At 42.6% G+C, this 23800-nt stretch overlaps 1 protein-coding gene across 5 annotated transcripts in view; it reads right to left on the reverse strand.

The window, feature by feature from the left end:
* Nucleotides 1-23800, reverse strand: part of MAGI3 (membrane associated guanylate kinase, WW and PDZ domain containing 3) — a 239427-nt gene that overhangs the window by 9313 nt on the left and 206314 nt on the right. For all 5 annotated transcript variants that reach the window (XM_001925127.7, XM_021090716.1, XM_013988138.2 and 2 more), the window contains 5 exons: nt 20724-20912; nt 14867-15052; nt 5977-6079; nt 5120-5246; nt 3778-3921 (listed from right to left, as the gene is read on the reverse strand). In XM_001925127.7, the coding sequence (XP_001925162.4) occupies nt 3778-3921; nt 5120-5246; nt 5977-6079; nt 14867-15052; nt 20724-20912 (749 nt within the window). The remainder of the gene's footprint in view (nt 1-3777; nt 3922-5119; nt 5247-5976; nt 6080-14866; nt 15053-20723; nt 20913-23800) is intronic.

Genomic DNA, 23800 nt, shown 5'->3' on the forward strand with positions numbered 1-23800 from the left:
CTTAGTTTCCTGGAGCCCCCGTTTTCAATCCTTAAGTGGGGATGATGCCACCTTCCTCACGGGGTTTCTGTGAGACTAAAACCAGTACAAGTGAAAACACATTGTCTCGAAGAGAGCAGACTCTTAATATTTGCCAAATCTGATTCTCCGATAAATACTGAAGTCGGGCACTCTTCTCTGATAGGAACTTCTCCCATTCAGCTGATTTCTCATTCCCTCAGCCCAGAACCTTTTTATCACCTCTCAAGTCTTAACAGGACTTAAGGACCAGCTGAAGACACACTAAACGTACAGATCCTCTCAACAGCTTTCCAGCTATATTAAAAGTTAACATTTTCTTCCTTTAGGGAATTCCACTGTTATATGTGTTTGCGCAAGTCCTGTCTACCCAGTAATAAGTTCTGGGAGTTAATCTCAAATATTGAAAAAAAGTTCTTTTCTGGAAATATCAACCATGCACCCTATCACCCTATTCTTTCAACAAATATCTATGGAGCACCTACTAGCAATATTCAGGGCACTATTTCAGGTGCTACAGTACAAGCACAACAGTTGTCAGCCTAACAGAAAAAACACAGGAGGCCACGGAGACAAGAGGCTGCTCAGGGGCAGTGTCGGCTGGAGAAAAACGCTCAGTTCTTTGGGGCCACCTGAGTCACTTGTCATCAACAAAGCTCCCATGATCGTCATGCCAAGTCAAGCTTTTGATAATTTAGTCGCCAGAAAAACAATTCCCTGAAACACAGACCTATTTTCTTAAGAGTTTAGAACAAACCTGGGCACAGCTGTTAAGAGCTTATTTTTGTTTTCAAATCTCAGAGTTTTTTTTTTTTTTTTTTAAATTCAAGCTGATTCAATCATAGCATTCTAAAATTTCTGATCATTTATAAAGAATACTGTGTTTCAGAAATAGACTGTGAATCCTTCAAGGCCTCTGTTTGCCTTTTATTTGATGAGATTAGTACATCGAGGATTCTACTGAAACCAACATTTCAATTATATCCTCATTTTTTAGTTTAATTGGATTTTTGTGATAACAATAGGTGTTTTTGTTTTGTTTTTTGCTTTTTAGGGCCCCACCCGTGGCATATGGAGGTTCCCAGGCTAGGGGTCAAATCAGAGTTACAGCTGCCGGCCTACACCACAGCCACAGGATCTGAGCCATGTCTGCGACCTACACCACAGCTCACGGCAACACCAGATCCCTGAATGACGCCAGGGATCGAACCTACAACCTCATGGTTCCTAGTCGGATTCATTTCCACTGTGCCACAATGGGAACTCCTACAATAGGTGACTTTTAAGAAAAACTCCAGATTTAACAGTGCCTCAAACTGCTCTTACTAAAACTTTAAGACGACATGTAAATAAATGTGTATTTTACATGTACATGTGTGTTTTACAGATTAGGAAACTGAGGTTCAGAGAAGATACCCAACTGTACATGGCTGCAGGGTGGCCAAACTGGAGTCCGAGCCTTGTCCTATCTGATTTCCAACCCATGTTCTCCCCACATTATTCAACTGTCTCTACAAGAACGTGAACTGTGGGGAGAGCCAGCAGCTCTTGATCAGCTTCAGCTACAGGCACGGATGGGCCATCGGCCCCCCTCTCCAGCTCTGGTCTGCTGCTCCCCAGTCTCACCCTCCCCATTTTCTCTGCCTTCTCTGGCCCACTCATGACAGGCCTTCCCCAGAGTCCTGCCCCTGCTCACACCTCTCTCGATTTTCCCCTTTGGGGATTGCATCCACAGAGGCAGCAGCAGTCATCACCTCTGTCTGCTTGATGCCACAACCTGGGACGTGACCTCTCGTCCTAACGGCCTGCTAAATATTTACACCTGCTCATGGTGCTGGTCCTTCAACATGACCCAAACTTAAGAGATCATCAGTTTCGCCACGTCCTTCCTCCCACTGGCCTCCCTAGCATTTTGCCCACAGTGCGCAGCACAGGGCGAAGCCTCTAAGCCGTCCTTCCTCTTTCTTTTCCTTCATTCTTCACTCATTCAATACTTGTCAGTCATCGAAACTGGTCTTTTGTTCAGGGTGACCATTCAAATTACACTCCCACCACTACGACCGGATGCCTTCTCTACAGCGGGCTCTACCCCCTCACCCATCCTACACACTAACAGACCCAGTGCACCAGCGTATCGCTCTGAGAGGGAACTCATGGCTCAAAAGCCTTCTGGGACTTCCCATTCTCTTAGATGTACATAGTGTTGAGCCAGCCTACTTTTATATTCTTCTTTCTTTATTCCCCTATGAAGTTTCTAAACAGACTCCAGGTAAACCTGACCACTGGGTAGTTCCCTCTATGCAGTGTGTACTTGCTTAGTTTTACCCTTTTGCTCATTTCTTCAGCCTGGACTGTGTTCTTTCCTTCATTTCTCCCTATTCAATTCCTACCCACCGTCGATGCCACCTATTCTGTGAAACTGGCTCTGTTCATACCCACCTTTGAACTTGTACAAAAGTCTAGTCAGCCATCCAGAGAAAGGATGCTCTCTTGTTTGGGGGTTACTCTCCTGAGGCCTTCAGTACGATGTCTAAGTCCTTGGGTAAAGCAAACGCTCAGTACATGTTTATGAAATGAGTGAGGGAAGGGGAGCAGTGATGTGGCAAATTCAAAACTGCAATCACCCAGAAGACTTTTCTAATCATTATGAGAATATACCATCTAACAATATCCCAGCATCATTTGCCTTGCTAACTAGTTTACATGGTTAAAGGAGAAAAAAAGAAGAAGAGAAAGAAAAATTCCTCCTTCCCTGAAGCTTAGGGTAGTAGAGAGATGAAGTCCAAAGTTCTCTTGAGTAGCAGGGATGAATGCTGCCCAGATTTAGAAATGTTTAGTGTATAACCTAACCGAGTATCAGTGAATGAACTGTTTTTTAAAAATTGAGGCCAGCAAGTGTAGATTCCTTTAAGTGACAGAGAGGGAAGGAAAACATCTCATGCAGATCCACACACAATTTGGCCCGCAATGCTCTGGACTAAGCTACAGCGTGGAGTTCCCGTTGTGGCTCAGAGGAAGTGAATCTGACTAGTATCCATGAGGACCCAGGTTTGATCTCTGGCCTCACTTAGTGGGTTAAGGATCCAGCGTTGCCCTGAGCTGTGGTGTAGGCTGCAGATGCGGCTCGGATCCCGACTTGCTGTGGCTCTGGTGTAGGCCAGTGGCTACAGCTCTGATATGACCCCAGCCTGGGAACCTCCATATGCCCCGGGTGCGGCCCTAAAAACAAACAAACAAAAAAACCCCAAACCAAAAAAACAAAACAAAGCTACAGTGTTGCAGACTCGAGAACAGCTATGCTAGAACACTGCTGATGTGACTTCCAGTCCTGAGAATGATAGTAAAGGTTGGGAGAGTCATGCTTTTCCACTCTGGCTGCCTCCAGAAGATGCTAAGAGGAAGAACGAAAATCTTGGGCCTATTGTTTTTGGAAGAAGTCAATGAATCTGTTTCATCCTGGTTCCCCCAAGACACTTAATAAGATGAAGGTACATTTATTATCCATTTGCCTTTGAATGTTGACTCTGTACGTAAAAAATGATTTTCTCTTCCTGACCAACGTCATGCAGCCAAAGCGGCATCGCTGTGATGCCGGACCGCACCCGCGGGGAAGGAAATCACGAGCATCTGCCCTTCAGGCTTTAGTGATGGAAAATCTTGCTTCATAGATTCAGGAGGTCTCTGCGTTCCCTTTCATCACCTATTTTCAGAAGTTTCCGGTCTGGAGCCAGAACCAAAGGCTGCAAGAAGGCGACTCACGTGAATTCTGCCGTCTTTGATGGCAGGACCGTCCTCGGCGAGACGCAGGATGAAGAGCCCCATGTTGTACTCCTTCCCGCCCCTGAGGCTGAAGCCAAAGCCCCGGGGGCCTCGCTCCAGCTCCACTGGGTAACAGCCAAGGCTCTAGACAGAAAGGAGTGTAAGAGAAACAAGTCTGCATGGGCCACTGTATTAAGCCTCAAGAAACACTGCTTTGATGGCTGGAAGAAATGATTTATAGTCTCAATATGCATTTCTTTTTTGTTGTTGCTGAATATTATTCATTTACAATCCGGTGTTAGTTTCAAGTGATTCAGTTTTGCACACTCACGTGTATATTCTTTGTTCAGATTCTTTTCCATTATAAGTTATTACAAGACACTGAATATAGTTCCCTGTGCCATACAGTAGGTCCATGTTGTTTATTTTATATACAGTGGTGTGGATATATATATAACTCTCAAACTCCTAATTTCTCCCCCCTCCCAACCCCACTACTCCCTTTGGTAACCATAAGTTTGTTTTCTAAGTCTGTGAGTCTATTTCTGTTTTGTAATTGAGTTTGTATCTTTTTTAAAAAAATTTAAAATTTTTATTTATTTATTTTTTGCTTTCTTTTAGGGCCGCATACAGCATATGGAAGGTCCCAGGCTAGGGGCTGAATCGGAGCTACAGCTGCAGGCCTCACCACAGCCACAGGCGATCCGAGCTGTGTCTGTGACCCACCGCAGCTCACAGCAACACCGGATCACTGACCCACTAAGCAAGGCCAGGGATCGAACCTGCATCCTCATGGCTACCAGCCAGATTCATTTTCACTGCGCCGCGACAGGAACGCCCTCGTTATTTTTTTTTAGATGCCACATATAAGTGATATCATATGATAGCAGTATTCACTTCTGTATCATAGGAAGGAAGGTAAGTTTTGGTTGAGGGGCTACGTAATTTCTATAAATGCAGCCTAGATCAATTTGAAGACCTCACATCTTCTCTACTAGTTGGTCAATGTGCAGCAGAACAGAATTTTGGAAAGTGCTTCCTTTAAGTAGATTTTGACTAATTTTCCTGAAAAAAGACCCCCCCCATCCTACTCTGACGAGCCAGAACACTGCTATTTCTAGGAAATTAACTAGAGGTTCCGATTCCTCCAATGGAGGGTAAACTTCTCTTTCAGTCTGTGTTCTCACAGACACCAACAGAATGCCAACTACCCAGGAGGTCCTTAGGAATGACTCATGTGGGGAACACATTTATCTGAACTGATTTGCAATTAAAATCCACCGATGTCAGGGATCCAGCAACTGAGAAGAACAGCCTGCGTCTGCGTCTGCGGGGCTGTTACCTGATTGTGCCGACCGCCTACGACCGAGATCGTCGCCGTGTCGGGCTGCGCCAGGTGCTTGTGGTCAGACCAGGAGTGTCTGTACGAAGTGGGGACGTCCTTTCCAACCTCACCTTCTGTGGCGCTTCTACAGGAGAGAGAAACCTAATCACTCCCTGAACTGAGAAAACGAAAAACGGCCTAAAAGGAAAGGCAGATCGCTTTTTCTTTTAAAAGCCGGACCCTGCCCCTCTCGCTCGGAAAACCTGCTGTAAGGACCGGCTCTCCAGAAGCAGAGGGATGCCAGGCAAAAACCTGGCCGTTAACCCTAGCGGGGCTGAGTCTGGCAGCAGCCCCACGCTTTGTTTTGCTTCGTTTTGGGGTGAAGGGCGTCTCAGTGCCGTGTGTATTAAAGAAAGCTGCACTCAAGTCACTGAACCAGAGGGCAGACAAACGGACCTTCTCACAGAGAAAAATGGCTCTCCTGTAGCACCAAGGCCTGAGAAGACGCTCAGTTTCCGGCAATTTAGTTTCTGGTTCATGGCTAATATTTTTAACCCAAGAGGAAAGACATATGCACAAATACTGCCCTGTTCCGCGCAGGTCAGAGGATGGCGATCCGTGCGCATCTGGGCTCCCCTGCGAAACTGAGCAGCAGAGCGGGTGCTGCGGGCCTTCTTTCGAACCCCCACCCATCCGCATGGTCTGATGGTTACTGCACCCAGGCTGCCTCTGGGACAAGGGCTGAGGGGTGGTGGGCGTACAGGGAGCAGAGGTTTCACGTCACCCTTACTGGCTGCTCCCGCAGGACCATATGGAGACAGGGGTTGGGGGGGGGGCAAGAAAAAAACCCCGAAACTTGAGAAGCGCAGCCCCACCTGTCCCCAGGCAGGTGGTTGGCCTGTGACTGTCCCATGGGCCGGTGCTGCAGGGCTGGGCTTTGCCTGGCGGAGTTTGTTCCCGAGGGTGGGCCAAGATGCTCTGTTCAAAGGAGAAAGCAACAGACTTGAGAGTTTGTACATAAAAACGTGGAGGCCGAGGGGCTCTATGGACAGGATGACCTGACGCGTGGCTACGGCCTTCCTGACGGTGGTGACGTCACACGAGCAGCACTGTTGTCACCTGCCTGCAACTGGAACGTTAACGTCTTTGCCCCTGTGGCTTCCGGCTGATGTGTAGGTTTGTTCTGGTCGTCCACACAACATCAACATCGGAAATGGACAAACTCCGCACTGGCTAGAGGCCTGAGCTCCGGGGACTCTCTGGCAGCCCGTTTCCGGAGTGCAGAGCTGGTAACCACTCTAGCCGACAGGGACACGTCTCAGGAACGCTGGAGTGTGGGGGCCAGTCTGGAAACCACACTCATATCTTTAACCTGCATCTTTTATACAGGAGTGGTTATTTTACCTGACACTAATATCAAAGACAAATTTATACAATCATCCTGAGTGTTGACAAATGTTTATAACGAGTTGACTGATTCTGTTTCCTAAGAGCACAGACATAAGTGAAAAAGGACCATTTGTTTCTGTAGCAGCCTCAACAGCTCCAGGCCTCCTGTTGTTCCTTGAAGGCAGATTTCATAACTAAGCACAGCAACTGCTTGTATCTAAAACTGGATGCCAATTCATGGGAAGGACAGCTTTTAAAAGACACTCTCAAGGTTGTCAGATGGAACCTGAGCCACAACAGTTACAACACAGGATCCTTTAACCACTAGGCCACCAGGAAACTCCCAGACTCATCTTTTTAAAGCTGAAATTTCTAATGTTTTATCCGGCCCACATTTCAAAACATAGGATATTTATAATATCAAAAAGAGGAGTTCCTATTGTGGCCCAGTGGTTAACGAACCCAACTAGCACCCATGAGGACATGGGTTTGATCCCTGGTCTCAATCAGTGGGTTAAGGATCCAGCGTTGCTGTGAGCTGTGGTGTAGGTCACAGATGTGGCTTGGATCCCGAGTTGCTGTGGTTGTGGTGTAGGCTGGCAGCAACAGCTCTGACTGGACCCCTAGCCTGGGAACCTCCATATGCCGTGGGTTTGGCCCTAAAAAGACAAAAAAAAAATACATGTATATCAGAGAGAGAGCGAGCATAGCTTAATGATTAAGACTGTGAACTTAGGAGCAAGATTGAGGAGGTTTATATCTGACCTCATCATTTACTAGCTCTGTGTCCTTGAACGAATTACTTAAATTTTCTGTGCTTCTAACCATCTCACTATAAAAAGGGAAGTACCTCATGGGGCCATTGTATGAAATGAGCGCATCAAGGTACATGCTTGGAACAGTACCTGGGACATCATGTTCGCTATGTGGATGTTTACATCAAAATCACTATTTAGATTATTATTATCATAATCATCAAGATGGTTGGGGCTATATTTCTCTTCAAGTGTACATTCTGAAATATTTACCTAACTTAGCAAAAATGTTCCATGTAGGGGCCATTTTTAGGTTAGGACACGTAGATACTGATATAAACTGAATTTCAGAATATGATGAGAGCAAGACTGATGTGAAAGACAAGGAGTATGAATGTTTAGGAAGCAACCTCTATGGAGACAGCTGTGACTTCAGGGTTGCTCAATGCATCACTATTTTATGGCTCGGATTAAGCTGTTTCTCTTCAAAGTACTAGGGACTAAAAACATAAATAATGCATTCTTATTTAAGAACTTCTTGTAACTTTTCGTACTCTGAAAACACAGGCAAGAGTATAGACAGTATCAGAGGAGATTAATGATCTAAGCTAGGCTGGGGCAACCCCCAAGGATTTCTGATGCTCTGCCCGCTGGGCATGTGTCTCTGCGGATTTCAAAAATTGGACCAGGTGTAGAGATGGAGGACCAGCCTCTGCAGAACTTATCCAGAGGGCTATCGCTCCTCTTAAAAGTCAAATGTTCCAGGAATTCCAAGAAGGCAGAATGGAGCATGAATTTTTTTTTTTTTTTTTGGTGACAGCAGTGTGGGGGTGGGTGGGTGGGGGCTGGGAAACTTGCTTGCTGCTCTTTTATTTACTATCATCAGTTTTCCTAATTAGCTTAACAAGTTACTGAGGTTGGCCTCCTCGCCACCAATCTCATCTTTATTCTGCCTCCTGGATTCCAGTCCTAGCATATCCACTGAAATATGCCCCTGCCCTGGTTCAAAACCTATGCCAACTTTCTCTTGCTCCTAAGACACCAACCAAATTCATCACCTGGCACTCCTGGCTTCCCACTTCATCTCCTGTTCAAAATGTCACCTCCTCTGGGAAGTCTTACCTGGCCCCTTAAGCACCCTGTTTTCACAGCATTTATCACACTGTGTCAGAGCTAGGATACCTGTCTCCCCCGCTAGACTGTGAACTCCTTGACTGCAGGAATCATCTCTCATTTATATTCCTATACCCACTAGAAATTCCAGAAATTCCAGAAGTCCTTCCACCTTTGCTTCTTTGGATGTCAACTTCAGTGCCCATTATAGGGTTGAATTCTCGTCCGTCATTGAAAATTCATGGCTACTATTAAGGGAATGGAAACTGGTGGGAAAAATTACATCTATCATCTAGATGACTAGGAGATCCCTGTACCTTTGTATGAATTCAATTTAGATAACTTTTCGCTTCATTAGCTTGGCTAGAACAATGGGTGTATACAGAGCAGGACATTTTAAATAAGCTGATCAATTCCAAGTTTTCCTCTACCTTCCCTCAAGGATAAGAGATGTCACTGCTAGGCAAAAAGCACCTCAAATTATGCTTATTCTTTTAGTGACATGTTTTTTTGTTGTCCTCTTCAAGGTTAAATAAACTTTCCGTCACTGGTATTTTTTTCATGTTAGCCCTTTGACCCATGCTACATAACTTCTCCAATTTACTTCTGTGTCAAAAGATCTTCTGCTTCTCACAGTTAAATATTTATTCCATAATGTCAAACAGGCCTATATTCTCTCTGAATTTTAACTGAAAGTTCTTCAAATAGTAAAGCAATAGGTTAAATATACCTTTCCCTTGATGAGAATTAAACTTTTGCTGGCGTTTCTGTATGTAGCTACTTAAGAGCAAGTGCATTATCAGAGGCTAAATGAAAAATCCTAGAGTTAAAACTCCAGCAATGAACATTACAATCTATTTGGCATCATCTTTACCAAAAATAAATAGGATCCTTATGAGAGAACTTCCTAAAACTCTATTGAGAAGATGATCTGAATAACTGGAGAGAGAGCCCCTGCTCTTTGGTGGGATGATTTAATATTTAAAGGTATACATTTTCCCAAAAGTTAATATATTTTCAATATACGTCAATTAAAATTCTGGTTGGACTTTTGAGAGGAGCGTAATAATCGGCTCTAAAATTTTGCATGAAAAAGTTTCATAAATATCTAGTTGACCTGGAGAAAAGTCTGCCTCAAGATACATTAGAATATGCCACAAAGTTACAGATTAAGAAAAAAAGTGTATGTGTATACATACATATATAGGTATGTATACACTCTTAAAATTACATTTATATTAAAATTATATTTATATGTATTACAAATACATATAGATAAGAATGGATAAACTGACAGACTAGAATAGAGAGCTTGGAAATTCATGTTTAAAGGGGAGTTAATATACAGAATAAATGGTTCCACGGGTCAATGAGAAAAAAAGAAGTACTATTTAGTACTTAGCTGGTATTAGAAAAACTGACTCACTATAATAATAAAAAACAAAACTGGAGCCCTCTTAAAACTATATATAAAGGTAGGGTCCAGGTGGATTAAAGGCTTAAATGCAAAATCAGTCATCTAAAACATGAACAGAAAATCTCTGTGACATGGGGTAGGTAAGGATAACTCAACCTCAAAAGCGCAAGCCCTAAGGTGAAAATTGACTAATTTGGTGACATCTAAATTAAGAATCTCTGTGTAATGAAGGGCACCATGGTCAAAGTGAACGTACAGATGACAAGAAGAGATATTTGTACTTTCTAAAACTAAACTGGACCACTGCCTGTACAATTCACAAGGAATCTCTCAATATCAACAAGAAAAAGAAGATACCACAACTAAATGCCCTGGAAGATCCCGGATTTGATCCTGTAACAATAAAGTGACACACACAGAAAAGCATATGGTTCTGTGAAAAAAAGCAGCATAAAATCTGTAACATAATATCCTCCATACAGCTCAAAAATAAATGACAAGGCACAGAAAATTACGAATTTTATAGATATAACTAGGAAGTTCCTGAGGTGCACAGTGGGTTAAGGATCCAGCGTTGCTGCAGCTGGGGCGTAGGTCACAGCGGTAGCTCGGATTCGATCCCTGGCCTGGGAACTTCCACATGCCACGGGTGCAGCGGAAAAAGAAAAAAAAAAAAAAAAAAAAAAACTTAAATGAAAAGAGGCACATAAAACACATTGGCATTGACTGCCGGTGGGAGTGGTGAAAGAAAGGTGACTGGAAAACAGAGACAAGTGAGAATTAACAGATAAACAAAATCAAACAAAAATGATGGCAACGCCACCAGAACAATTCTAACGTTAAGTCCTCGGGAGCCTTCGGTAACTTGTGTTCATTCTTAAACATTGCAATGAAATAAAAATGTCCTGACACAAAATGAGAAGTCAATTTTGAAAAATAATACAATCGAAAGATTTCTTTACGAGAAGCAAGAAAAAGCAGGCTGATCAACTGATGCTGGACACTTGCGGGATGAGGCGGCAGTGCTGCGGGAGGCCAGCGCCACGCGACTGAGGGAGGCCCGGGTCCGGAATGCTGGAGGCTTTAGGCCCCACACAACACTTGGCTTGGAAACTTGGCAAAATTAGCATGACTGTGAATCTGTATGGAGCAAAAGGGGGAAAAGCAGATGCTGGGGACACGTGTTCTTTTTCCGGGCAGCTCTTCTATCTCTGAACAGGGACTGGCTGACGGGGAGTGGGGAGCAGCACCACAGGGGAAGGACTGCAGCTCTGAGCTGCCGATCGATCGGGATGTGCCATTTCGGAAACAGCTGGAGAGCGATGAATGCTCGTTTGACTCTTTAGTGCAGTTGGTGGACTTTGGTGGAGACGATGAGAAGCTTGGAAGACTCTAAAACTCCATAAATGGGATTTTTATGGACAGAAGGGACACTTTTTTTTTTTTCACCTGAGCAAAGATATTCTGAATGTTTCCATAGTTTAATTGAACTTAGAGTATAATGAAATAAACTGTAACCATCAAAATGAGATTTTACGTGTCAAAGTGATTGCCTTTTAAGAGGCGGCTCCTCCATGTGAAATACACTGTAAAGCATGGATCTGCTAGGGAGTCTCCTTCCTCCCATCTGCTTTTCCTAGATACTGACTGGCATATATAAGAGATCTTCGTACCGTCCAGAAGGATTTGGGTCAGAACATCAAAGTTAACTTTTACTCCAAGAAAAGTGACTGAGCAGTTTTCCCAGGGAAAACGCCATCAACAATACAGGGTAATTTAGGAAAAGAAAATTATGCCAACAAAACTCAGCCGCAGAGAGACCACTTTCTCTGTCTCAAGGCTACTCAATGTGTGGTCTGCTGGTCAGTCTGCAAAAAGATGCGTGCTGATATTGAGAGTAAGAATTTAGAAAACTGTATGATGATTTGACAAGAATTTTCTCTTTGTTCTTATTATTCATTGTGACGGACTGCCAGACCCCTTGATGCCTCTAGAGAAGGTCTGAAGAACCCTGATCTATGCTACCTTCCAGCAGCTTCTATCACTCCTACACCATTCTCAGAGCAACCCAGAAATGTCATTTCCTGTGGCACTGAGGCCTGCTTCTCTTTGTGGGTTACAGAACAAATCTAAGGCTAAGAAGCAGGCTTTAGAGATCATGGTAAAGAAACTGAGACAAGGAGTTCCCATCGTGGCTCAGCAGTTAACAAATCCGACTAGGGTCCATGAGGATGCGAGTTTGACCCCTGGCCTTGCTCGCAGGATTCGGAATCCAGCATTCTTGTGAGCTGTGGTGTCGGTTGCAGATGTGGCTTGGATCTGGCATTGCAGGGGGCTGTGGTATAGGCTGGCAGCTGTAGTTCTGATTACACCCCTAGCCTGGGAACCTCCAGATGCTGTGGGTGTGGCCCTAAAAAGCAAATAAAGAAAGAAAGAAAGAAAGAAAGAAAGAAACTGAGATAAAGAAATCTGACCAAAGTCACATTATGTTATGCTAAGCCTTCATTCAAAAAATGTTTCTGTGCACCGCCTCTGGGGTTAACGCTGTTTTAGGCCCTTGGGATTTAGCACCAGGACTTGACCAGCTCTCTAACCTCACAAATCTCAGGACTTTACATTCTAGTCCAAGAGATGACAATAAACCATAAACACATAGTTCAATAACCCCAGGTGGAGATAAGTACAATGAAGAAAAGCAAAGCAGAGCTGAGTTAGGGGCCAGAGGAAGACTGGGGCAGGCGGCGGGAGGGGCGGTATTTTAGATGCTGTGGTTCGTTAGGGAAGCAGAGCACTTGGGAGCACAGACTATGGAGCCAGATGGCCTGATTCCAATACTTGTTCTGCCGCTAGTTTTAGGACCATAGGCAAGTCCTCTTGCTGCTCTGCGGTTCCTTTCCTCACCTGTGAACTGGGAGAGCAACAGTGCCTACCTAGGGTTAGTGCGAAGGTTAAATGAGTTCGCAGCTGTAAAGTACTTAGGACAACACCTGCCACACAGGTAAGTGCTTCCTAAATATTATTATTTCCTTAGGCGGTGAGATTTAGGCAGAGGCCGAATGAGGGAGGCAGCCATGCGCAGCTGTGATAAAGTAATGAGAGCGATTATTAGAGGAGCACCTCAGGGTATGCACGCAGGTTATGTACATTTTCACCTTTCATCTTCACGGTGATCCTGAAAATAGATATTATTATTCCCCTTCCATAGACAAAAAACTGAAGGTGAGAAATGTTAAGTGGCTTGCTTTAGGTCAGAAAACTAGCTAATAGGTGTCGGTGAACTCTGTCTGTCAAAAGTCTTACTTCGATTGCGTTTAAATCGCCTCTGCTAGGGACTGGCCCAGAACTGAAAGCTTCTGACTTTGACTTTGGCCATTCATTCATTTATCCGTTCACTCATTCCTTCATTCAAACAAATATTTACTGAGTGCCTACCAAGCATCATAGTCCACTGGGAGCATTTTCTTTGTTTGCAAAGAGCAGAGCCTTTCCATAGGGAGAGAGTTGTACAGGAAGAATGCTCCAGGCATTGCAGAGATCAGGAGGGCTGTGCGACTCAGGGGAGGGAGCCCAAGTGCGGAGACCAAGGAGGCTGCGTTCACAAGAGGCTTTGGAAAGAGCACTTGCTGGGAAGTAATCCGAAAGGCAGGCTGGGAGCCAAAGCACAAACACTTCCTGTGCAGAGAGTGGGGAAGCACTGGAGCTTCCACTCAGGAGGAGCTTAGAACAAAGAATCAGCGGAATCTGGGACAGAGTCTGGGCAGAGTGTGAACAGACTAGAGAGGGGGAAAGAGCAGAGGCAGGGCTGTCACTCAGTCTTAGAACAAGAAGGGGCCTCGGAGAGCAGCCAGGGAAACGCAGGTCCACGGAGAAACAGTCCCTCCCGAACCTTGGACAGAAGGGAGATTGACGGGAGTTCCCGTCGTGGTGCAGTGGTTAATGAATTCGACTAGGAACCGTGAGGTTGCGGGTTCGATCCCTGCCCTTGCTCAGTGGGTTGACGATCCGGCGTTGTTGTGAGCTGTGGTGTAGGTCACAGACGTGGCTCGGATCCCGGTTGCTGTGGCTCTGGTGTAGGTTGGTGGCTACAGCTCTGATTAGACCCCTAGCCTGGGAACCTCCATATGCTGTGGGAGCAGCCCAAGAAATGGCAAAATGGCAAAAAGACAAAAAAAAAAAAAAAAAAAAAAAAAAAAAGAAGGGAAATTTATGGAATTCCTTAGAGACAGACGTATGTGAGGGGAACAGGAGGAAGGGCAAAGAAATGAAGAATCAGAATTAAAGACCTGAAAAGGGACTAGATGAGAGGGTCGTGGGGGAAAGGGCGACATGAAGACACATCACGGTACAAGGAATTTTAACAAGACAGACTGGCCCGTCACAATCCTGCTGCTTTTGGCTTCTTGTTAGTTTTTGAAAAATCAGGAAAAATGAGATGGACATTATGGAATGGTTACCTTGTAGTTCATAAACAAAGAACATGGACTGGTGCTATGCAAAATGCTTCCTAATTAGAAACTCTTAATGATCAAAGGCAGCCTTAACGCAAGGCCAGACACTAAGTGCGTTTTATGCCCTATTTTCCGCCCATTCCTACGCGCTCCCTTTCCCCCATTTTTCAAGCAGCTACCTGACGAAGCCCTGCCCCCAAGGCCAGGCACACTGGCATGGGCCTGACATGAAAGGCTCAATATCAACAGTGACTTTCTCTGAACTCTTTAGAGGATTTTCTCTCACTCAAGCAGAGACTTAAAGACATTCTTTTAAGAAAATAAGACCTGAAAAGTATCACCAATCTCTTTCCCTCTGGGTGCTTGCTTCTCCAGCACATTAAAAAAAAAAAAAAAAAAAGGCTCCCACTCACTAACTCACTAGCTGGATTATTTTTCTTGAGCTACTGACAACTTTATAATAAGCTGTCTCTTAAATTCATTAGATGGAATTAGATGGAAAAGGCAAAAAATGAGACTCCAGGGTGCATAAATGGTTCTATCACTGCAGTGGTTCTGGCAGCGTCGGAGGGAGCCACAAGCCTTCTGCAGGCTCTAGGGCCCTCAGATCAGTTCGGGGGAGGCAGGCCTACTGGTTGCTTACCTTCTTCAGCGACGACCGTTAATGTGACAGTGACACCAGCATCTTTGATCAGCTGAACAATGTTATCATGGGACAATTCAACAATGGACTGCCCGTTTACAGCAGAGATATGGTCTCCAACTTTCAGCTTTCCACAGCGATCAGCTGGACTTCCTTCTATGACTCGGCCAATCTTATGAGGAATAACTTTGGGGAAAAAAAAAATCCTCAGTGTTGGATTTATCATCATCATCATCATCAAAATTCAACATAATAACATCAAAGAATATTCTTTTCTTGTCTTTTGTCCTTTTTAGGGCCGCACCCTTGCATATGGAGGTTCCCAGGCTAGGGGTCTAATCGGAGCTGTAGCCACCGGCCTACACCACAGCCACAGCCACACCAGATCCGAGCTGCGTCTGCGACCTACACCACAGCTCACGGCAACGCCGGATCCTTAACCCATTGAGCGAGACCAGGGATCAAACCCGCAACCTCATGGTTCCTAGTCGGATTCGTTAACCACTGAGCCACGACAGGAACTCCAAATGCAACTATTTTCATGTTGTCTTCCACTCTTTGCCCACATGTATAGATATTCTTTACATAGCTGCAATCATAGCATATAAACCTCTTTGGTATCTTCCACTTACCATAAATCTTTTACCAATTTTTATGTTGTCATCCTAATAATCCCGTTTAAAGGCCACTGACCTCAGTGATACTTATAATATCTCATGGGTCTGATGGTTTTTGTTTGTCATTGGCTGTTTAGACTGCATCATGATTTTGGCTATTTTAGAAAGTATTACAATGAGACCATCTTTGGTTCTGTTGAAGGAGTATTTATTCCCACAAGGAATCTTACAAATAAATGCAGTTCAAAATCAAGTTTAGGACTCAGATTGGTCAGAAACCCATGTGCACACTGTGGTATATGAAATGACTAGCCTGCTGTATAGCACAGTGCACTCTATCCAACATTTTGTGACAATATATATGGGAAAAGAATCTGAAAAAGAATGGATGTGTGTACATGTATAAATGAATCATTTTGTTGTACAGCAGAAAAATAACACTGTAAATAAACTCTGCTTCGATCGAACTTTAAAAGCTGAAAAAAACCCCTACAAAATACAAAATAAATAAACAGCCACCTCCCAAAAAAGAAACTGCACTTTATCTACAATTCAAATTAGTTGATTTTACTTTTCATGTTCATTTAAAACTGTTGTCTATCCATTAATGTTTCTTAAACTGAAAGTCATTAAATAATATTAAACAATACTTTTTATATGCTAGAAATGGCTTTAAAATTTTTTATTGAAGTGTAATTGATTTTCATTAAACTATTTTTATTATGCAAAGAAAAATAAAATGAATCATACTTACTTCCCTAGCAAAATTAATTCCCTTTATTTATGCCTTTAGATTTTTTTTAAATTAGAAAAGCTGAGTGCAATGTTAATGTTTAACATTAAGAGTATGGATAAAACTCTACCCTGAATGCACAAAGATGAGTCTAAGACGTTTGCAAAGACACGACGTGCAGTTCTATTCTCTCTCTAGCATTAATGGTAAAGGCTTTCCTAGACTAACTGTTAAGACCCTTCACTGTTATAATGGCTTCAAATGAGTTCTCAGACATTCAGGGAATCTTGTCAAAATATCTTTCACCCTTTAATAAGCGGCATTCGTATTAAGAAACAAATGTTCTTTTTATGTTCTCTGAGAAGTTCTTTGCCTAGGTCAGTAAATTTATTAGGCTCTTGGGCTCCTGCTGAATATGGTCTGTTAAGAATAAGGATAATTCATATTTTTAAGTGGCACTGTGATTACATTTCATTTCCATAGTAAAATGGGCTCCTTACTAGTATTTCTGAATTATATCTAGGTGTATGTTAGGGACATTTTAATAGACCTCCGTTTGGACTGGAAGTTACACTTGACCATGATTTATGACCCCCCAGAAAGTGAGGGCCATTCCTTGGCTCTTCTAGGATTATAGAGTGGAAGATTTGAATATTAAAAAAGAGGAAGCCAATGTTGGAAGCAAGTGCTTTTTAGTTCTGAAGGATATTAAGCCCTTATTGTACCACTTGCCTTATAAGCAAAATAATTAGAACGCTCCAGAGCGGTAAGGGCCGTGTGCTGGGCCAGGCGGCAGGAGCTGATGCCCTGAAAGAGCAGGTGGCACATCAGAAACATATGGTGACTCACACAGTGGCCCTGTGGTGACCTTCTAAATCAACATCTTAGTTATTCTCCTTCTTAGAAGCGATTTTCTTGTGCTCAGTGTTCATTCCAGATCCCCTGAGAAGAAAATCATTCCGTTCCTTGGCACACTCAAAGGCGTTGGTTCACACGTGGGGAAGCATCAAACAAAATTAATCTCTGATGTCTCAGTGGTTCCTTTCTCATCATGTGAGCGATGTGGTCAAAAAGAACCGGTGCATCTTGGTACGGAACTTCCTCGAGGGTGAGTTGGTGAGGTGAGGAAGATGAGAGTAAGCACGTGGTTATTGTCTCGGCGTTTATAGCAGTGCCTCCAAAACAGTTAAAAATGTAAATAGACCGGTAGAAAAGTAACTTCTGAGCAAACTCTGAAGAGCCTGGGAAGTTTTCAAGGTACCTGCTCAGAGTACACATGCCAAGGACAAGTCTCAAGCCCTGCCTTGCTGCTGTTGGTATACACAGTCTATAGGCATTTGCCATAAAGCCAATTTATCTGTCTTCACTCATCTTTGGCCTAAATCTGTCTCACAGCTTGGCTGCTGAAATCACCTTCGTGCTCTCAAAATGTTTCTTTTCAGGAAAAGAAAGGACAGTAACAGGAAATGTCCCCTTCTCAAAGAAATCCTTTGCCACCAGAACTGAAAAGCATACGATAAGAGAAACACTTAAAACCTCTGAAGTACTGGCAATGCAAAAACTAGCCAAGTCCTTTTCATCTTCAATAGAGGTCTTTTCTAAGTAGAGGTCCATTCATTTATTAGCCCTTCCGCAAACTGGGTCCAGGGCAAGAAGGATGCTGGGCCTGTCACCCTGATCTTTGAAAAAAGTCTCAGAATTTTATAACTGGTATTAGAAATGCTATTGGGGGCATTCCCGTCATGGCGCAGTGGAATCGAATCCGACTAGGAACCATGAGGTTGTGGGTTCGATCCCTGGCTTTGCTCAGTGAGTTAAAGATCCGGTGTTGCTGAGAGCTGTGATGTAGGCTGCAGATGCAGCTCAGATCTGGAGTTGCTGCGGCTGTGGCGTAGGCCAGCAGCAACAGCTCCAATTGGACCCCTAGCCTGGGAACCTCCATATGCCACAGGTGTGGCCCTAAAAGGACAAAAGACCAAAAAAAAAAAAAAAAAAAAAAAGGAATGCTATTGGGAACTCTTCTTGTGACATTTCATCAGAAGAAAAAAAAAACCACCAATATCCTATACTGTGCAGAATATCAATCTATACCAAGACAAGAGCCATAAAGAAGGCTCTATTCTGACAGAGAGGTTTCTGGCCTTTTCACCGGTGCAAACTCTTTTCTAAACCAAACTTCTACTGTTATGCAGTTTGCAGTAACTGCTCAGGTTTTCTGAGTGACAGCTCCACATCCAAGCTCACCCCAGGATCCTTCCAGCTATAAGAGAGAATGGAGTTCAAGAAGGACGCTTGCGGGGCTCAGAATATCATGAAATTATTAACCAGCACTTCAGTGAAAGTCTGAATTCTGATTCTGCACCAAGACTGAAAATCTCAAGTACTTTATATAAAATTCATTGACAACCTAAGCCTAATTTACCATCAGGCTGATAATTAATGAGCTGCAAACACTCATTTCCTGCCACACATTAGCTGCTGCCTCGAGCGTACATTTTAATTGGGCTTTCTTTCCCATCTCATTACTCAAATATTGATAAAGTTTTTAAAATTTCTTAAAAAAAAAAAAAGGTCAAGAGGCAGTGACAATTTTATAAACAATGATGATGGTAACGGCAGCGGAAACTACAACAAGCAACAGCAAATGACATGGATGGAAGGTCCAGGCAAAGGGTTTCACACGCATTATCTCCTTGAATCCTCACAGACACGTGAGGCAGGAAGGGGTACCGTCATCATTTCATCGGGGAAGACGGAGCACTTGGGGAGGGTGAATAATATGCGCAAGATCAGATGGCTAGTGAGAGACGTAAGCGGGTCTAAAATTCAAGTTTGCCTGTTTACCAAGCCCGGCACTTAATGACACTGTCTTCAGAGGTCTAGCATCTAGCCATCAAAAGAGTTAAAAAAAAAAAAAACTTCAATAGGTATAAAAATATTTGTACATTTTCAATGTAACAAAATATATACAAAAAACATATTTAACATATAATGTATGAAAATATAAATTTTACATATCAACAGAGACAAAAATATGTCCAACACATTCGAGTGAGCACAATTCGTTTTTCTTAATTCCTCTGTATCTCTTAGTTTCATGGTGAACACTACACTCTTCTCTAAATTTTGTAGTGTTAGAGAAGGGGTGTCCTCAACATGAGAAGTGGGGAGCATCTACCACGACGAGCAACAATCCTTCGCTGTTTTTGTTCATCTGAATGTCTGGGATTATTGCATGGTATTAGAATATGATGATCTAAAATGTTTAATTGCTTTTGGAAATACTGATTTCCAATGATACAACATCGAATCCACCTAAAAGCTGCCCCCTTTCATTTTTCTGACGCCGGCCACATAATCATCCGTACAGCATCAGTGACAGTTCCAGTTCCAAGCGTTACCATAGCAACTGCTTTTGGAAAATGGAAACTAGTATCAGCGAGCAGTGACCTGATACTAGAGTAATAACTCATCCATGTCATAGAATGTTCTTCCTTTACACACTTGCATTAATTTTAGCAAGATTTTTGCAAATTGGTTTGGCTCAAAACACTTTCCTAAAAGTGTTTTTTTTTTTTTCTTCACTCAGGTTTTAGTGACCACCTAGTCCAAAAGGATCACACTACCCAAAACATAATCAAATCCACTGGCAAAGGCATGAGCACATTTTCTTGTGGTGAAAGATTTTTATCACTTGACTTGGAAAAATAAAGCTACCAGACAAGCATGATACATAAATATCAATTTCCTGGTTCACATCTTATATTCATTTGGAGTTTATAATTATATTTAAAGATGATTACTTCTTAAAAACATAAAGACGTGACAAATATTTAATTTGCTGAATAATAACAGCCCTGAACACACTAGAGTAATTCCTCCTTTGTTAAGGGAATTAATATATACACTTGTCCTTTTCAGATGACAATATGTGTTCAACTGGGTTCAGGATATTTAGATTAATTTTTCAAGGTTCTGACAAAATTTTTAACTTTCATTGAAGCATATAAGGTAAAAATGCCTCTTATCATTCACAAAGGTTGCTTTTAGAATGTGACAGTTACTATCAAAAACATGAGAGGACTATTTAAGACATATTTGGGTCAAGATTTTTCTGTTAATCTGTTTTACTTCTCAATTACATCTAGCATCTAATTCATTTCTGCATACATGGTTTTTCCTAATTAAAAAAAAAAATCTATGCCCCCATATTTAAAAAAATTCAGCATTCCTTTCACTAAATCAATGAAGTCACATCCCTGATACACTGCCGCCATAGCACCTTGAAGCAAACTGAGCTACTAAATAAGACTTGTTTTGTGAAATCTGAAGCCTCCAAGGTTTCATTCAGATTACCTAATTTTGAAAATAAAGAAAATATTCAGCATTGAAAAAAAGAGCTAAGTCTGTAAGGCAAATATGATTCCTAATTAGTTTCATAAACCCCAGTGGGTGACTCAGAAAATTGGAATTACGGAGATGGACAACAGGACACAGAAACCCTTACCTCCTGGAGGTGGTTTGTTTTTGGAAGTTAGAATGACAAAGCCAAATCCTTCATTTTCTTTCCGTTGCAACACAACATCATAGGCCTCCTGGGGAGCAGGCCTGGCTGGGACCTCTGCTCGGTTCAGGCGGGGAGATCCATTCTGTGTTGAAAGGAAGGCTTGAGAGCTGTCATCCTCAGGTTGTTTCTCTATAACAAACATGATCCATTTTGATATTTCTGCAACATTGTTATTTTCGATAACTAAAGTCTTTGTTTGTTTTGTCTTTTTGCCTTTTCCAGGGCCGCTCCCGTGACATATGGAGGTTCCCAGGCTAGGGGTCTAATCGGAGCTGTAGCCATTGGCCTACGCCAGAGCCACAGCAACTCCCAGAGCCACAGCAACTCGGGATCCGAGCCACATCTGCAATCTACACCACAGCTCATGGCAACGCCGGATCCTTAACCCACTGAGCAAGGTCAGGGATCAAACCCGCAACCTCGTGATTCCTAGTCGGATTCGTTAACCACTGCGCCACAATGGGAACTCCAATAACTAAGGTGTTTTTGTGCTAAACCTTTCACAAGAAAGTTTAGTTTCTAGTAACATAAAGACTAGAAAAGCAGTGCCTCCACCTAAATGAGCTCTGGACATAATTTGCATGCAGAGGTAGGCAGCAGCAGTCCATCTGGCTTGTAAACATTCTTTAAGTATATAACTGGAAAAAAAATACATGGTATCTCACGTTAAAGGAAGTTTTTCAAAGCTTCCATGAAATTTGATGGTAAAAAAATCCTTCTTGCAATTGTTTTAATTCCAACAAGTTTTTTAACCTTGACTAGCAACTTTAAGTTAATAATGGGAAACAACATAGTCAACTTTCTTTTAAAATCAACCCTAGATATAATTTAGTGAGTAACAGACTGGTCATTCATGACATCTAAGAGGTGACCACGGCAGGACAGAGATGTTACAGGTTAGAACAGTGTCCTATCTACAAAGTCTTTTACGGTGTGTTTTACAACTGCTGATTTTTTTCTGGATCAATGACGCTGGATGAGTTCACCATTAATGGTTCTCAGGCCTATAATGAGCTGGGCACATGAACAGGAAACTCTCCTAGAAATAGATCAGGGTATGTGGCCTCGCCAGCAAATGAGCCGTTCACCTACACTGTCTTCCTCCTATTCGAGGATAACGTTAGACTTTGAGAAAGAATGACACAAGTTAGTCCTTACTGATTTCAAAAAAGTGCCCAATTTCATGCCATAATTTGGTACAAAATATCAACAACCACCACAACAGTCACTGGTGAATATGCATTTACAAGGTCTCTTTGGTGCAAAATCCCCGCAACTCTGAGAATACGGTTTGAACCTTAACAGTGTCACCAACATCCAATCATTAATAAAAAACAAAGTTCTTTTTGATATAATGCATGGTGAGAATGAACTAGCTAAAATGCTAATTTTAGCAAGTAGTTAATATCAAACTACTATGAACCTTCTTCATGAGGCTTTCCAGGAGGGAGCCAACCTCTAGTTGGCACATCACATTTTTCATGTTTTGTAGCTATGTTTTGACTCTAGCACAACCAAATGGAGGCATTAAATCTGTGTGTGTCTCAGAATGCCTGAAATTTACGAAGAGAGGTGGGCCTTTACTTTGGATGTGGCGATCAAACACACTGTGCCTCCTTTTTTAGAGTTACTGCAAAAGTTCATCAAGTCAGCAATCACTTTTTTTCATGCCCACTCTGTGCCGGGCAGGCATTCTTCCAACTATGGAGGATACAGCACATAACTAAAAACCCCAACATTCAAGGGGCTTACATTCTTGTGGTACTACAGAGTTGTCTTTTGAACATTTTTAAGTAGCAATAATCCACTTCTAAAAATTTCTACTGAATGTTCAAAAATATACTGAAGAGAGAAATATGAGAGATTTTCACATCCTAGTGTAATGGTTTAGACTATAGGCTCTGCGATTTTTTTTTCTTTTTTTCTTTTCGTTTGGCCTTTTCTAGGGCCACTCCCGAGGCATATGGAGGTTCCTAGGCTAGGGGTCTAATCGGAGCTATAGCCGCCGGCCTATGCCAGAGCCACAGCAACACTGGATCCAAGCCGCGTCTTCGACCTACACCAGGGCTCATGGCAACACTGGATCCTTAACCCATTGAGCAAGGCCAGGGATCGAACCCTCAACCTCATGGTTCCTAGTCAGATTTGTTAACCACTGAGCCATGATGGGAACTCCAACAGGCTCTGTGATTAAACTACCTGGTCCTACTACTTACCAGACAAGCATTTCTCAACCTTTCTGTGAATAACTAGAATGGTGTCAGTGTTTATATCATAGTGTTGTAAAGAGTAAGTAAAAGAATACTTATGTCTGGGATACAGTAAGCCCTCAAAAACTGTTTACACCGACACTTCTCAAGTAGAAAGAGTCTGTCTTCTTTGAATATTTAGGATTTCATCGGGATCCAAAATCCTTTGCTATTCAGTTAATGAAATATCTTGGTATGACTAAATTAACTTTGTATTGGCATTTCAGAAAATATATTTAACCTTATACTCCAATCTACAATATCAGATTGGAAAAATTTATCACTATATTAATATAATCTTAATATAGAGGCCCCAAATTTATTTATTTTTGATAATAGTAGTATTATTTCTGAATCCTTTTGACCATACATGGTCTTTCACAATGAGGCCCTGGATCATACCAAATGAGTTATGTCATACACTATTAAACACAAGAAAATGATCTCAGAAAAAATAAATTAAAAAAAAAGTGGACTAAGTAGTCTCTTTGTTTCTTTTTTTCTTTCTTTCTTTTTTTTTTTTTTTTTTTGCACTTTTTAGGGCTGCACCTGTGGCATAGGGAAGTTCCCAGGCTAAGGGTCGAATTGGAGCTGTAGCTGCCAGCCTGTAGCACAGCCACAGCAACGTGGATCTGAGCTCCATCTGGGACCTACACCAGAGCTCACTGGCAATGTTGGATCCTTAACCCACTGAGTGAGGCCAGGGATTGAACCTGCATCCTCATGGATACTACATGGGTTCATTACTGCTGAACCACAACGGAAACT

The sequence above is a fragment of the Sus scrofa genome, chromosome 4 (genome assembly GCF_000003025.6).
Source record: "Sus scrofa isolate TJ Tabasco breed Duroc chromosome 4, Sscrofa11.1, whole genome shotgun sequence".
NCBI lineage: Eukaryota > Metazoa > Chordata > Mammalia > Artiodactyla > Suidae > Sus > Sus scrofa.